We start from the raw sequence: 16842 nt of genomic DNA, 5'->3' as shown, positions 1-16842 counted from the left end.
TACACACATAAATCACTGATTGTAAATAAATGATAATCTTTTGCCGTCAACTCCCACACAACTCTACCATTCGTTTATTTTCATAACATTTCCCAATAAACTGAATAATTGTATGAATATTTAATGATGCAAAAGTGCATATACATATGTATAAATTTGCATGGCTGATGTTTTGATAATAAGTATTCTTTTTGCTTATAGTTAATGTGATCCATTTATGCTCAGTCATGTAATGCTTTAGTTTGTTCCGAGCGAGCTCAAGCTAAACAAACTAGTTTTTATGCTAAAATGTCCTACACATTGCAGGACAATAAGGTTTTTCATATCAAACGATTTTTTTTACTTCACTAAGTTATTTTAGCCGTGTTCCAAGTAACTTTGTTTGTTTGTTTGGATAATTTAAACCATTACAAGATATCACCATTTTAATACCAAACGATGTTCATATGATATAGGGACGAGAAGAGCTTTCCAAATAATTAAAAAATGCCATATGTATAATAGGATATGGTTACGCCCAAAAGTGAAGGACTAGATTTTTATATTCTTGATAACCCCACAAAATTGTAGAACAGTTGGTTCATTAGTTTTCAAACGAGAGTTGGCACCGATTTAAAAATGGCATTTCGAGAAAAACGCGTTTTTAATTTCTTTGCTACTCACAAAACACAATAAATGTATCAGTTTCAACACTCATATCTCCAGCAATATTGTTCCGATCGACTTGAAAATGTTACCACATATTCTATGCTATTTATACTTTAAAATAAACCAATACAATTATTTTCTATTTTCTGGAATTTGTAAGTGGGGGTCACCCCTTAAATTAAAAAAACAAGTGAGCCAAGGATATAGTCGGGTCGGGGCCGACTATGTTATACCCTACACCACTTCCCCTGTGCATAAGCTTTTGACTGGTAAAATTCAAAATATTAAAATTGGGATAGCTTAGCGCCTTTGCTCTGAATGTCTTCATTAATACAGGTAAATTTTATTGAAACGCGTTTAAGTGCATCGTCAGAATAACTCAAATAAAAAAATGGAAAAGTGGGATGTATGCCAACCATCACATTCCGACCCCTGAATAATATCCGACCACTACCAAAATCAATAGGTTTATTCCTCTGTGGGACCCCCATTAACATCCAAAATTTCGTGACGATCCAATCAAAATTACGACGTGTAGCGTGATTACAAAAAATTACGCCAACATGCTTTACATCATTGTAAAGCCCTCGGCAAATACGGTCCTTTTAGTGACCCGTTGGGACACGCGTTGTCCCAAAACAGTTTAATTATGTTTAACTTTAATGCGTCAGCCATATTGTCGTTTTTCAAAAAACTTGGCGTCACTAATACATTTTTCATGTGGTTGTTGTAGCGCGACGCTCAACGCACCGTATGTGCCGAGCCTTAAAGATGGGATTTTCTACTTTCATAGTCGGACTTTGCTTTTGGAAGGTCCCCAACCAATGCTGTGCTATTCGTCATTATTATTAAAATCGCAAAAATGAGAAGTTGTGTTTTGATTGCGGCTATTGCGATATCTTCATTGTTTTACCACCTACGACAACCTACGTTACATCGTTGCAAAGGTGATATTTTCTATTTTCATCAGCAGGTTTTGCTTTTGATATACCCCTTATAGAAGAGCAGATATTCGCTTTAAAAAAACGTCGACTTTTTCTCCAAATAAGTTGTTTGCCCATTCCGACCCCTGAATATTATCCGACCATCACCAAAATCAATAGGCTTCTTCCTCTGTAGGACTCCCATTAACTCCCAAAATTTCGTGACGATCCGATCAAAATTGCGACCTGTAGCGTGATTACAAAGAAATGGAAAAATGGGATGTATTAACGACTATTGCGATATCTCCGTTATTTGGTCACCTACGCTACCCTACTTTGTATCGTTGTAAAGACAGGATTTTCTACTTTCATAGCCAGTTTTTGTTTTTGGAAAGTATCCAACAAAAGCTGTGTTATTCGTCATTAGAATTAAAATCGAATAAATGAAAAGTTGGGTTCTATAAGCGACTACTGCGATATCTTCGTTGTTTGACCACCTACGACAACCTACCATACATCGCTGTAAAGGTGATATTCGCTGCTTTCATTAGCATGCTTTGTCTTTAATATAACCCTTATAGATACGGAGATATTCGCTTTGAAATAAAACGTTGACTTTTTCCGCAAATAAGTTTTTTGCCCATTCCGACCCCTGAATATTATCCGACCATCACCAAAATCAATAGGCTTCTTCCCCTCCGCGACCCTCATCAACGTCCAAAATTTGGTGACGATCCGATCAAAATTGCGACCTGTAGCGTGATTACAGGATTTAGATGGACAGACGGCGGACGGACGGACTGATGGACGGACACACATAGCCAGATTGACTCAGCTCGTCGAGACATTCATTTTGGTATATATAAGTATGGGTCTACGACCATTATTTCGATGCGTTACAAACTTTTTGGCCAAAACCAACTTATAATACCCTCCCCACATAGTGGTGTAGGGTATAAAAATAAATCGGGAAATGGTTATATGTGTTTGCATTTTTTACAAAAACTCTGTATTTTCTTAAATAGTAAAAATATATCTGTAAAAAATCGCCCAAATTTTTCAAAAATATTCTCGCATGCGGCATTTTTCGGTTTTATAAAATTACTTACAATTTTTTAGAAAAACTTTGTATTTTCGAAAATTGTGAAAATATTTTTGTAAAAATTCGCGCAATTTTGTCAAAAATATTTTCGACTGCGGCGCTTTTCGGTTTTATAAAAGTATTTGCAATTTTAAGAAAAACTTAGTATTTAGTAAAACTGTGAAAATATTTTTGTGCGGGCGATTTTTTCAAAAATATTTTCGCCAGCTGCGCTTTTCGATCTTATACAATTATTTCAAATTTTTAGAAAAACTTTGTATTTAGTAAAACTGTGGAAATATTTTTGCAAAAAAAAAACAATCGCGCGATTTTTTCAAAAATAGTTTCGCCTGCGCCGCTTTTCGGTTTTATAAAAGTATTTGCAATTTTTTTATAAAAACTTTGTATTTGCGCATGCGGCGCTTTTCGGTTTTTTTTTTAAATTTTTTGCAATCTTTTAGATACACTTAGTATTTTCTAAAATTGTGAAAATATTTTTGTAAAAAATAGCGCGGTTTTTTAAATATACTTTCGCCTGTGGCGCTTTCCGTTTTAAAAATATTTGCATATTTTTACAGGAACTTTGTACTTTCTAAAATTTTTAATATATATTCAATTAAAACTTCTCTACAAATTAATATTAATATCAATCAATTAAAACTTCTCTACAAATATTAATATTTGTAGAGAATATTAATATTAATTTTTAGAGAAGTTTTAATTGAATATATATTGAATATATATTGAATATATATTATATATAATAATAATAATGATAATAACAAAAACAATAATAATAATAATTGATCCACAAACATCCCATAAGGGACAAGGGAGACTTCTCTCATATCAATCAGAGCACCCCGATTCATATTATTATTATTATGTTATTATTATTATAATAATAAAGGCCCAGATCGGAAATCAATGGGTGTTTGTAGAAAGTGCGGGCAGATAGGCCACGACATGAAGGATTGCACTAACCCAGTTAAATGCTGCATTTGCTCAGGAATTGCTAATTAGAGTTGTGTCGTTCCGGAACGAACTAGTTCAAAGGAACTACTCCACAAAGGGAACGACCGGTATTAGGTCCGACTATGCGGTTCAGTTAGTTCCTTTTGCTCCCTTGTTCGTTTTTCTCCCATTGTTTTTGCTCTTCTCTTTCAGTTAGTCCATCAGTTCATTTAACATCAGTTGCCTCTCTATCTTCCTATCTTTTATTAGTGAATAAGAACTAAGAATAAAACAATTGAAGTATTTTTAATTAGCAAAACGATGGTATATTTGTTTTAAATATTTGTAATCTACCATGAAGAAAGCCGAAAACAATTTTTTTCATTTGTTTTGGTGAAGAAGAATCACGAACGATATGAACTGAGTGAACAAGTATGAGCGTGGGTATACATATAAAGGTTGGTACTAAAAGGAACTAAGGAACTAACTGAACGACCTAGTTCCTACTACTCATGGATGTGATAAACAGCATACTCCTCTATGGATGTGAAATCTGGGCACCGACGCACGTTGGGGCAAGATTGAAAAAAAAACGGGTCTTAATTGAAAAATTTAAACACAAAATTTTGATAATCTGTCTTGACAGGGTTAACGAGTAAAAAATTCTAGCTAACTAGCCAAAATAGCGAAGTTGTGAAGTTTACTTTTCGTGTAGCACAGTGTTAAAGTTGAACATATTTTTAAAATTTAAGAAACAGTGAAAAGTATTAAATTTTGCTGATTTTTTTTGCTACATAAACTTGGCATTTTCAAAATGGATATTTCAAACAGAGGCAATTCTTAATATTTTAGGAAAAAATTTAACTGAAAAAGTCTTGTAGAAATGTGTTTAAAAAATTCGTCAAAATGTGTCCAGATTTTGCATAATTTTGAAATGTATTGGAGTATAACAAAAAAGAGTGTCGAGAAGGTCGTGAGAATTTTTTTGTATTTTTTTCTTGATTGTCTTGCTTGCGCATTTTGAGTTATGTCAAAAATAGTGGAAATAGCTGTGGGTCAAATTTTTCATTCATTCATTCATTCTTTATAAAATAGTTATTATTTGTACAATTCGTCTTATATTCTATAAATCATTGCACAGATGTGGCGATGCCTTATATCTAAAGTATTATATTAACAAAATTAAAAAGGCAGTTATATAATACATCTTAATGCGTCTAAAGGAAAATTATTAGCAAAAACCTTCTATACAAAAATATAAAAAAAAATATATAATTATGTACATGAAAATTTTTAGTTCTCTGAATAAATATCTAAAATCAGAGGATTTTCAGAGAAAAAACACCTAGTTTTAAATCTACTTATTTGTAGCTGAATACAATTATTAACAGTATTTACATTACTGATAGTGTGAAGCCAGTCCCAAATCCCAAGGTAATTTTAAAGCCATTTTAAGAACTTTATTCTGCGCAATTTGCAAGCGTTTAATATGAGACTTAGCACACTGTCCCCAGACCGGACAGCCATACAGGATAATAGCTTGAAAAATTACCTTAACGATTAAGATTTTATTTGGATTACTTAATAATGAATTTCTGTTAAGTAAGGGATAGAGGATTCTCTTATACATGTTAACTCTATCTAAGATATGATCAATATGGCACTCAAAGGTTAACTTTTTATCAAGAAAAATTCCAAGATATTTGACATTGTCTAACCATGTTATATTGTCGGCTCCAACAACGAGGTTATTATTAGGTAGGAAACATGATTTCCTTTTTCTTGTGAAATATATAGACTGAGTTTTGGTTGAATTTAATTTAATTCTCCACTTTGTATAATATTCAAACATCACATCAATAGCACGCTGAACATTGCTTAAAATATTATGGCTAAGAATGTCTGTATAATAGATGCCAATATCATCAGCGTATAATGCAAATTTACAAGGTGTTAGGCAAGGCATGTCAGAGCAGTATAAATTGTATAAAATGGGTCCCAACACTGAGCCCTGAGGTACTCCAGCAGGGATGGGCATTAGGTCTGAGAATGAATTGTTGACTGAAACACAAAAATGACGGTCACATAAAAAAATTTTAATTATATTAACGAGATAGAATGGAAATTGAAAAGTCATAGACTAAACCTCGATGCCATACTGTATCGAAGGCTTTTTCTATATCAAATAAAACCAATGCTGTAGACTGCCCAGCATTTAGGCCAATATTGATGTCATTACATAAACGTTTTACTTGATGAATTGTGGAGTGACCATTTCTGAAACCAAATTGTTCATTGGGTAAAATATTCTTTTCAGATGCTATATCAGAGAACTTATATTTAACAATCTTCTCTAAAATTTTTCCTAGAGTGCTTAGTAAGCTGATAGGTCTGTAATTTTCTACTTTGTTGTTAGGTTTACCAGGTTTAGCAATTGGAATGATTTTTGCAGTTTTCCAGGTATTTGGAAAATATTGAAATTTAAGACAAGCATTGAAAATAACGGTTAAGTATGATAAAGCACTTCTCGTTAAATGCTTCAACATTTCATTATTTACTTCATCTAAACCACAGGATTTTCTTTTTCGTAAACTGCGCACAATACTTTCAACTTCATCGATTGTAATAAATGCAGAACTCGGAGTAACAATATCCATTCGCTCTAGAAATTCAACAGTTTCGTCAACATTCTGAATATGTTGCGGAACTCCAATGTTCTGAGATATTGTGTGATTTTCACTAAAATTTCTAGCGAATGCATTGGCTTTTTCGTCATCTGATATTAAAATGTGATTTCCAGAAATTAAACTGTGACAATAACGGGTCTTTTTTCTTGACATTTTAGAAACGTTCCAAAACGGTTTGGAGCCCTTATCAAGGTTACGCAACATATTAGTCCATTCCAAATTCCTGAATAAATGAATTTCGCTTCGAATGATTGACGTATACCTAGTCATTGTATGGTAATCAGAAATTTGATGGTACCGGATCCAATCTCTTCGAAATTTATTTTTTAGATTGATTAGATTAAGAATGTAGTTTGGGAGTTTACAGTATTTACTGATAGGTGAAAATAGCGGAACAGACCGTCTAACGCCCTCTAATAATGTGCTTGTGAAAAAATCCACATGATCATCTATGTCCGCAGGAATATCCAAACGTATGTTATTGATTTGAAGTTTCTGATTGATAAATTGCTTATAAGCATTCCAATCGGCACCAGAAAAATCAAATTTGTAACTACTTGATCTTGTAGGAGTAGCAGAAAGCTTAAATAGAACGGGGTGATGATCAGATGAAAGGTCATTAATGACTGTAGGATTTGATAAAAGAAGTGGAATATTTGTCAGTATCAAGTCAAGGGTTGACGGATTACATGAGGAAGACGCAGGTATATATGTTGGAGTGTTCGGAAATGAAATGGTGAATGGGTGAAGTGGAGTCAAATCATGTAAAATATTACCCCAAGCATTAGCACGCAGGCAATTCCAATTACGGTGTCTAGAATTTAGATCACCACAGAAAATAAAATTGCCATTTGTATTTAACATTTTTCGTAGATCAGATTTAAATAAGTTGCGGAATATGCTATTATTCATACCACCTGGAAAATAAATACTGTACAATTTAATTGATTGCAGATCATTTATCTGTATTTCAATTCCTATATTTTCAATTATTTGAGTTGAAATACTTTGGACGAAATTGAAGACAATATTACTTTTTATAAGTATGGCAACACCCCTGCCGGATTGCCCAATTCTGTCTTTCCTAACACATTTGTAATTGGGAATATTAAACACATCACTCTCATTCAACCAAGTCTCAGATAAACAACAAATATCAACACGGTTAGAAACTAAGAAGTTCGTTAATTCTACAGTTTTGTTGCGGATACTTCTAGAGTTCCAGAACATTATATTTAAGCTAGAATAATCAATCATTTATTATTAGAATTATAAACAAATTTAAGAGCTAATTCAGTCACGACATTAAACTGCTGTTCTCTTGTAGTGCAGGCACCAAGTTTGGAAATGAATTCAGTTGTCAATTGCAAGAGTTTTTGCTCAGAGAAAAGATTACTGGCAGCATTAATGGGACGTTGATTGTTGGTGGACACATCGGCGTTGTTGTTTTCTTTGCAGTTGCTGTTTACAACAGGGTTAGGAGCAGTGTACTTTAAATGAGGGAAGTTCTCAGTGGTAGTGGTGAATTGCACGCTCTTTTTCTTAGAGTGGTGAGTTTTCAAAGTTAATCTCTCTTTCATTTCTAAATACATTGCTCTGTTAGGGCATGAAGCATCAGTGGATTTATGACTTTTACCACAGTTAGCACACTGAATTTTATTTGTTGTTTTGCACTCAGCTGTGAGATGATTTTCGGCACAATTCGAACAACGGATTCCAACGTGACAACCTTTCTCTCCATGACCGAACATTTGACATTTTCGACATTGAACGGGTTTATTTTTAATTCTTCTTTGATAGTCCCATGAAATAATAACTTTGAAGAGAGATCGAACATTTTTTCTCAGATCATTTAGTTTCACACTGCCTCTTTCAAGGTGGACAATGTAGAGAGTATCAACATATTTATCATATGTACGTTTTACAACCTTAACGTCAATGCACTTTAGACCGAGAGAGATTAGTTCATTTTTAACTTCGGTACTTGTTTTATAATCAAGTCTATGTATGACGACTTTAAAGGGTTTGTTGTTTTTGTGATCATGTGTAAAGTATTGATAGTTTTTTTCATGCAAAACTGCAATGACTTTATTATATGTTTCTATTGTATTACACAAAATTTTTAAACCGATTGAAATCTTTTTAACTAAGATATCATCAATATTTTTATACCCTCCACCATATGGAGGGTATAATTAAATTTGTCATTCCGTTTGTAACACATCGAAATATTCGTCGGAGACCCTATAAAGTATATATATTATTGATCAGCATAAAATTCTATGTCGATTTGACCATGTCCGTCTGTCCGTCCGTCAGTCAGTCCGTCTGTCTGTCTGTTGAAATCAAGATACAGCTCGCAATTTTAAAGATAGAGAGTCAAAATTTGGTACAGAAGTTTTTATTACTTGCAGGATGGTTGGTATTGAAAATGGGATATATCGGTCCACGTTTTGATATAGCCCTCATAGAACGGTACCTCCCGATTTTAGGTATTTTTAAGGTTTTAGCTTCATTATCCTACCAAAATGGCTGAAATTTGGTACGTAGTCTTCCTTAGGGGTATAAAACTTTCCTCCAGAATTTTGTCGGTACCGGTCCACACCTTCATATAGCCCCCATAGAACGGTACCTCCCGATTTTCGGTATTATTAAGGTTTTAGCCTCTTTATTCTACCAAAATGGCTGAAATTTGGTACGTAGTCTTCTTTAGGGTTATAAAACTTTCCCCCAGCATTTTGTCGGAATCGGTTCACACCTTCATATAGCCCCCATAGAACGGTACCTCCCGATGTTCGGTATTTTGAAAGTTTTAGCTTCTTTATCCTATCAAAATGGCTGAAATTTGGTACGTAGTCTTCTTTAGGGGTATAAAACTTTACCCCAGAATTTTGTCGGTATCGGTCCACACCTTCATATTGCCCCCATAGAACGGTACCTCCCGATTTTCGGTATTTTTAAGGTTTTAACTTCATTATCCTACCAAAATGGCTGAAATTTGGTACGTAGTCTTCCTTAGGGGTATAAAACTTTCCTCCAGAATTTTGTCGGTACCGGTCCACACCTTCATATATCCCCCATAGAACGGTACCTCCCGATTTTCGGTATTTTTAAGGTTTTAGCCTCATTATCCTACCAAAATGGCTGAAATTTGGTACGTACTCTTCTTTAGGGGTATAAAACTTTCCCCCAGAATTTTGTCGGTATCGGTCCACACCTTCATATAGCCCCCATAGAACGGTACCTCCCGATTTTCGGTATCTTGAAGGTTTCAGATTCATTATCACACCGAAATGGCTGAAATTTGGTACTTAGTCTACGTTGGTGGTATAAAACTTTCCCCCAGAATTTTGTCGGTATCTGTCCATGCCTTCATATAGCCCCCATAGAACGGTGCCTCTCGATTTTCGGTATTTTGAACGTTGTGTCCTCAATATGCCACCAAAATGGCTGAAATTTGGTATTTAGTCTTCAATATGATATAAAACTGTTCGCCAGAAATATGTCTGTACAGGTCCACGCTTTAATATTGCCCCATTTCTGACTAAAATTCGTCGGTATAGGTCCACGTTTCGATTAGCCACATTCTCTTACCCAAATATAGGAAATTTGGTATTTAGTCTTCTTTGAGCCTAAAAACTGTCTGTCAGAAATTTGTCGGTATATATCGACGTTTTGAAATAGCCCCCATAGAATGGTGTCTCACATTGTTTTACCGAAATTGCTGAAATTTGCATACACGAAAGGAAACTAATTATTCCATTTTACTTCAATACAACTTGTGGTGGAGGGTATAACAAGTTCGGCACGGCCGAACTTAACGCCGTTCTTACTTGTTTTCATTAAGCGTATTAATGATAACATCACTATTTTTTGTTAGCACTTTAATGGGTGCAATTTTATTATATTGGCCGCTTTCAGGCTGTTCACTGTCCATGGCAGCTACTGAATTTTCATCCTCATCATTGTCTAATAATTGTAAAGGGGTCCAGAAATTCCTTCTGGACCCAGTTTAACGTAATTTCGATGAAGACATTTCATCTTCATCATCTAAACAATAAGAATGATTTCGTTTAGGAATTTTAAACGAGTAAGCAACTTGGAGAGAGTGAGAGTTAATTTGCACGTCTGTCAATTGCGAAAGCCAAAACAAGACTGGGGTCAAATTTTTGCATTTTTGGGTTTTTGTCTTCATTATCCCTGTTATTGTTGTACAGTATGTCGTGTTTTGGTTTAATGTCTGTGGTTACCCTACATAAGGCAATGTGTGCAGGTCCACCATTATATTATAGTTACTATATATAATGATTTATATGAAACGATGGCGATGCACAAGGGGTGAAATCGCAAAAAATAGAGATTAATAAAAAAATTAAATTCGGTTTTTGGTATAAATGTCGTTACATGGTAATATGGTACAAATTTCTAAGTCTTTAACCAAAATGTCAAGATCATATATTGTTTACTTCTACACTTACAATGTGATAAAGCCAAAGAATTTTTAATAATTTAACGAGCACCATAAAAAATTAAATTTTTTTGGTGTATAAAGAGTAATATTTTTAACGCATCAAAAGTGCCATTTTTAGAATGGAATCGTCAACTTGAGTTAGAAATCTGAGTCTTAGAAAAATATATTTAATGCAAAAGAAGTTGAGAAGCATATTAAAAATTTATTTAAAATGTATCAATTTTTCCCTATTTTTGAAAAGTATTTAGAGTTAAAAAAGTAGCGGAATATTTTATATTGAGGCTATTCCAAAAGGAGAATATATAGAGATGATGTTTGATAGAAATATGTTAAATCCCTTCAAAATGCACAATTCACAATTTGAGCTAGTTTAGTTGCAATATATGCATAAGATATTCGAAAACCCTCAAATTTTACTGTACCTCTATATGGGCCAATACCAAAACATTGACCTATATTGACAAATTTTCACACTATGAATTCTTAGGCATTCAGAACTATAAATCCTAATTTACAGATAAATGTACTAAAAAATGTGGTCAAGACCCTCGAAATGCATAAAATCGGAGATACCCTTGTATGGGAGCTACACTAAAATATTGACCTAACTTAAAAATTTTTTGCCAAATATTAGCTTAACCAATAAGTTATCATATTAGAAGATTTTAGATTCATCAAATAAGAAATGTAGGCAAAACCGTAAAAACACTTCAAAGTTTTTATGGTACCCATTTATGGGGGCTTCGAATATACCTCTCCAATCCCTCAATTTGCACCAAAACTGTGTTCCGTTATATTGATTGAAGTGTAAACATTCGAAAAATATTTACATTAGATCACTCAAATGCTTCCCTGAATTAATCTCCGTTTTTTTGGAATCTTGCCCCAATGTGCGACGCTGGAAAAGCAGTCGCGGGCGAGAAAATTGTTAGGTGTACAAAGAACTGCTGCGCTCCGCGTGACATCAGCATACCGCACCGTATCAGCAGAAGCCATCCTGGTAATAGCTGGCATGATTCCTATCGATTTGCAGGCAATCAAGCGACGAAAGGCTTACATCGCAAAATTAGAAAATGTAGCCCAATTAGATGATACACTTGTTATACCAGATGAAACAATGTATATATGGCAACTCCGGACGATCGGAACAAAAGGAAGATGGACACACAAGGTGATCCCTGATCTCCGAATATGGTCTAACAGAAAACACGGCGAGGTAAATTACTACATAACGCAGATGCTTTCGAGACACGGTTACTTCCGAAAGTACCTGTATCGCATGGGGAAATGCAGTACACTGTACTGCATCTACGAAGAGAAAGAAGTGTTTGATGACGCTGAACACACTTTTCTGAAGTGTGAAAGGTGGGCCTCCAGACGAGCACTACTGGAAGCAGAGCTTGGAGAACTGAGATGTGGCAATATTGTTATCAAAATGGTGCAAGATGAAAGAAGGTGGGAAACTATAAAGGTCCGGTATATGACGATTGTGACGACATAGATGCAAGCATTTTCCCATCTCGACCAGCAAAAAAACAGAAAAAATATTATTATTGTTATTATTATTATTATTATTATTATTATTATTATTATTATTATTATTATTATTATTATTATTATTATTATTATTATTATTATTATTATTATTATTATTATTATTAATAATAATAATAATATTATTATTATTATTATTATTATTGTTATTATTACTATTATTATTATTATTATTATTATTAATTATTATTATTATTATTATTATTATTATTATTATTATTATTATTATTATTATTATTATTATTATTATTATTATTATTATTATTATTATTATTATTATTATTATTATTATTATTATTATTATTATTATTATTATTATTATTATTATTATAATAATTATTATTATTATTATTAATTATAACTATTATTATTTATAATTATCATTAATTATAATGGAGTTTGGTGGTAGTGAGATAATATTCTCTGAAAGAAAGTGAAGAGCGTATGTACATGGGTACTGTTGTGGGGTATCACATAGTCGACCCAGTCCCGACTATAACCTTTGCTCCCTTGTTATTATATATTCTTACGCTGATTACATTTATCTTTCGACGGATGTATTTTTATCCGTTTTTTACATCTTCCTATTCTTTAAATTAATTTAATTTCTACCAGTAATTTCTTTGATTGTGTTTTCATAACCTTTATGAGCATAACATACACAATCGGAGGTAGCTTTTATTTGCAACCACACCTACACGCATTCAATGACCAAAAACATCTGTCAAAATAAAGCCCAAAGAAAATTCTGTGGAAAATGTTTTTGTTTGCCTTCGCTGCACTTATTCTGTGTATCCCCAACAATGTGACATTTAACCTTTTAGTGCAACAATATCAAGTTGATGTGGGCTGGCGATTCGCTAGTCTTTAGTTTATTGTGCGCTTAACAATGAAACAAATTTATCATGAATTTTACTTTAAGGCACCACAATAATGTTCAATGATATTTAAAGTTAAAAACAATAAAACTCCGATTTTGTTATTCCTTCTGTCAAATGTTGCATTTTTTTCTTAAGAAAGATGAAAGAAATTTAAACTAGAATAAATTAAAAACAAATTTCTTTGAGGTAGTTAAATGTTTATTTTTATAAAATTTATTTTGTAAAATACAATACAGCTATTTAAGAATTTCTTTGATATTAAATCGGTTTGAAATACAGAATATTTAATTTAAATATTTAAAATCTTCAAGCAAAAAACGATGAGAAAAAAAGAAACATATTCAATGATAAATAATATTCAAATGATTAAATTTTCATTGAAATGATCGAAAATGCATAACAAAATAAAATAAAATAAATTTAGTTGTAATTCTCGTTTATGGTTTATTTGGTCAATTACTACCCAGTTAAACTTCATTGAATATTAAATCTGATTAAAAGCGATGAATGTATATTTAAAGGGAATTATGTAATTACTAGGCATATAATTCAAGAACCGGAATAGCCCATGACAGAGAAGGATAACATCTAAAAAATCGAAAAAAATTTGCAAACAAAATTTTGAAGAATGTAAAATTGTCCACTAGGGTTATGACTTTTGAAATTTTTTTCTCATAAATGATTTCCTGCAGTGAGAATAAATGAACTTTTGCCTATTCCCTTTTATTATAAAAAAGGGTTCCGCACAAACCACAAAAATTTTGAAAAAATTCTATGAAATTAAGAAAAGAATTTTTCTCGAAAAAAATTCCTGTTGCACGAATGAATGGTATTTTGCCTATTAATGACTAAAATAACTTTTATTCCATTTAAATTTAAAAAAACGTCCCGCACAAACAACTTTTAATTTTTATGATATATAAAATAAAGTTATATATTATACTAGCTGATCCCGTTGTGCTTCGCTGCCCTGAATAAAGCAATGCCAATAATTAAATTGTCTTTAAATTCTACAATTCACTATTTTATTATTATCCCTTATGTATACACGTGTGATATTTTTTAATGAAAGAACAAACTGAAATCTGAATTGATTTCACAATAATTCTGCACACATTTTGCACAAAAATCTTGACAGATTTCAAAATAATTTTTCAAACTTAATTGGAGATACATAGAGTATTTGATACATCAAGTACATGAACTCGGGCGATAATATGTTCGGGAGCTATAACTAAATCTGACTCGATTTCATTATATATTGGCAAATTTATTGGACATGTATAGCGTGTTTGGTGTATCAAATATATAAAATCGGCTGAAAATATATATGAGAGCAATGTTCAAATCTTAACTGATTTTAACAAAATTTAGAAAATTTATTTGTAAACCAAACTGCGTCACATGTTCCAAATTTCAAAGAAATTGGACATATTTATGTAGCGTGTTAATATATATGGGAGTTATATTCAATTCTAAACCGATTTCAATATAATTTGTTATACTTATTCCTACACCAAATTCAGTCACACAATCCAAATTTCAATGAAATTGTACATACATAGCGTGTTTCAAATACATAAAATCGGCCGAAAATATGTTCAGGAGCTATAGCCAAATCTGAATCATGAATGCATCAAATCGACCGAAAATATACATATATGAGAGCTATATCGAAATCTGAACCGATTTCAATATAATTTGATACACTGTTTTCTACACCAAATTCCGTCACACATTCCAAATTTCAATAAAAGTGGACATACATATCGTGTTTGATGCATAAAAGGCAATGGGAGCCATATTCTATCTGAACCCATTTCAGTATAACTTGGCACACTTTTTTCTACACCAAATTTCGTCACATATTCCAATTTTTTTTTTGAATTTGGACATACATAGCGTGTTTGGTGTATCAAGTACTTTAACTCGGCTGAAAATATGTTCAGGAGCTATATCCAATTCTGAACCGATTTCATTACAGTTTGGCATACTTATTTCTACACCAAATTCTATCACACATTCCAAATTTCATTGAAATTGGACATACGTATCGTGTTTGATGCATAAAATACATGAAATAGATCGGAAATATATGCCCAAAAAATCGAACTGTCTATAAAGATGTAACTGGAACCTTTTGAAATACATTCTAAAACTTTCCATATTGCATTATTTTAGAAGGAAGTAAAACCTAGTGTTATGCCCTGTTCAGACTGACGGTAATTCGCTCTCTATTCGTTGTTCGACCCCAAATTACGATGTAATTACTTCATTTCCCATACCAAATTTTGAGAACGAACAACGATTGGTGTACATTGTTCAATTTAAATTACTCACAGAACGACGATAATTGGTTTGTCTTTTTACGTACTGAACTTTACTGAACATTTTTTCTTCAGTAAAGTTTTGACAATTGTATAATTGAAATGTTGCTAAACATTACTGAAGAAACAATGTTCAGTAAAGTTCAGTACGTAAAAGGACAAACCTAATATATGTCCCATCTCTAACAAATGAGAGAATTTATCGAAATAAATTAATTATGACAGGAAAAATATAAAATTTAAAATTTATTAAAAACCCAAACATTTTTAGAAAAACTGTAAAACATGAATGAAAAGTAAACGGTTTAACGACAATTATACATTAAAATCATAGCAAATTTCCTTTTTTTCTTGTATTGCAGGTGCATTTCTTGTCCATCGTTTCAAATTCGCGTACAAATTTAGAAACAAAAACCAAATGCCTGCCAGAAAGTCTGTATACCAAAAAGTTATTTTGAAAACCACATTCCAAATTTCAATGAAATTGGATATACATAGCGTATTTGATGCATCAAATATATAAAATCGGCCAAAAATATATATGGGAGCTATATCCAAATCAGAATCGATTTCTATGGAATTTGACATACTTATTTCCACATACTTTACTATTTTTGGAAACTAAATCTATTACAACTTTTAAATTTTTTGGAGATACCTCCGATCCCGATGCTATATCTCCAGATTAACGTAGAATTTCAAAGATTTATGTATAAAATACATCAGATCCTTCCTTGGATAAATACGAACATTTTGAGATAATATTCTCTGACAATCTTCCTTCAAAATATATTTTTGCAAATTTTCGCGGATTCTTCGCGCTAAAAAATTGAAGAAGGTGGAAATAAGCAAGACGGCAACAAAAGCCTCCAACGAAATGTGAGGAAACAATTAACTTTCTTCAAAATATATTTTTGCAAAATTTTCGCGGATTCTTCGCGCTAAAAAATTGAAGAAGGTGGAAATAAGCAAGACGGCAACAAAAGCCTCCAACGAAATGTAAGGAAACAATTAACTTTCTTCAAAATATATTTTTGAAATTTTCGCGGATTCTTAGCGATATCTCAAAAATAAAATACGTCAGATCCTTCCTTGGATAAGTACGAACATTTTAAGACAAACGCGAAACAAATCGGTTCTAAATTGGTCGAGTTTTTGATTCACGTACGAACGTCATTTGAGTTTTATATAATAGATAAAATGATATATATGTTATAATACGATGATGATGTGCCCCTATATCTTGTTTTCAGTTAAATATCTACTTACAGTGACTTAAAAAATTGTCAAAAGTTCTGAAAAATAAAAACTTTAAA

At 32.4% G+C, this 16842-nt stretch overlaps 1 protein-coding gene across 1 annotated transcript in view; it reads right to left on the bottom strand.

Moving 5' to 3' along the window:
* Positions 1-7506: 7506 nt before the first annotated feature.
* The window catches only part of LOC141391068 (uncharacterized), a 13165-nt gene continuing 3829 nt past the window's right edge, over positions 7507-16842 (bottom strand). Inside the window, exons 3-5 of the mRNA XM_073963991.1 lie at positions 10127-10262; positions 7595-7754; positions 7507-7533 (exon numbers count right to left, since the gene is read on the bottom strand). Of these exons, the coding sequence (XP_073820092.1) occupies positions 7507-7533; positions 7595-7754; positions 10127-10262 (323 nt within the window). The remainder of the gene's footprint in view (positions 7534-7594; positions 7755-10126; positions 10263-16842) is intronic.

Source organism: Musca autumnalis, unplaced genomic scaffold (assembly GCF_047663935.1).
Source record: "Musca autumnalis isolate F117 unplaced genomic scaffold, ASM4766393v1 scaffold_1, whole genome shotgun sequence".
In the NCBI taxonomy this organism is placed as follows: Eukaryota; Metazoa; Arthropoda; class Insecta; order Diptera; family Muscidae; genus Musca; species Musca autumnalis.
The sequence above is the reverse complement of the archived record's forward strand: the minus strand, read 5'-3'. Positions and strand labels throughout refer to the sequence as shown.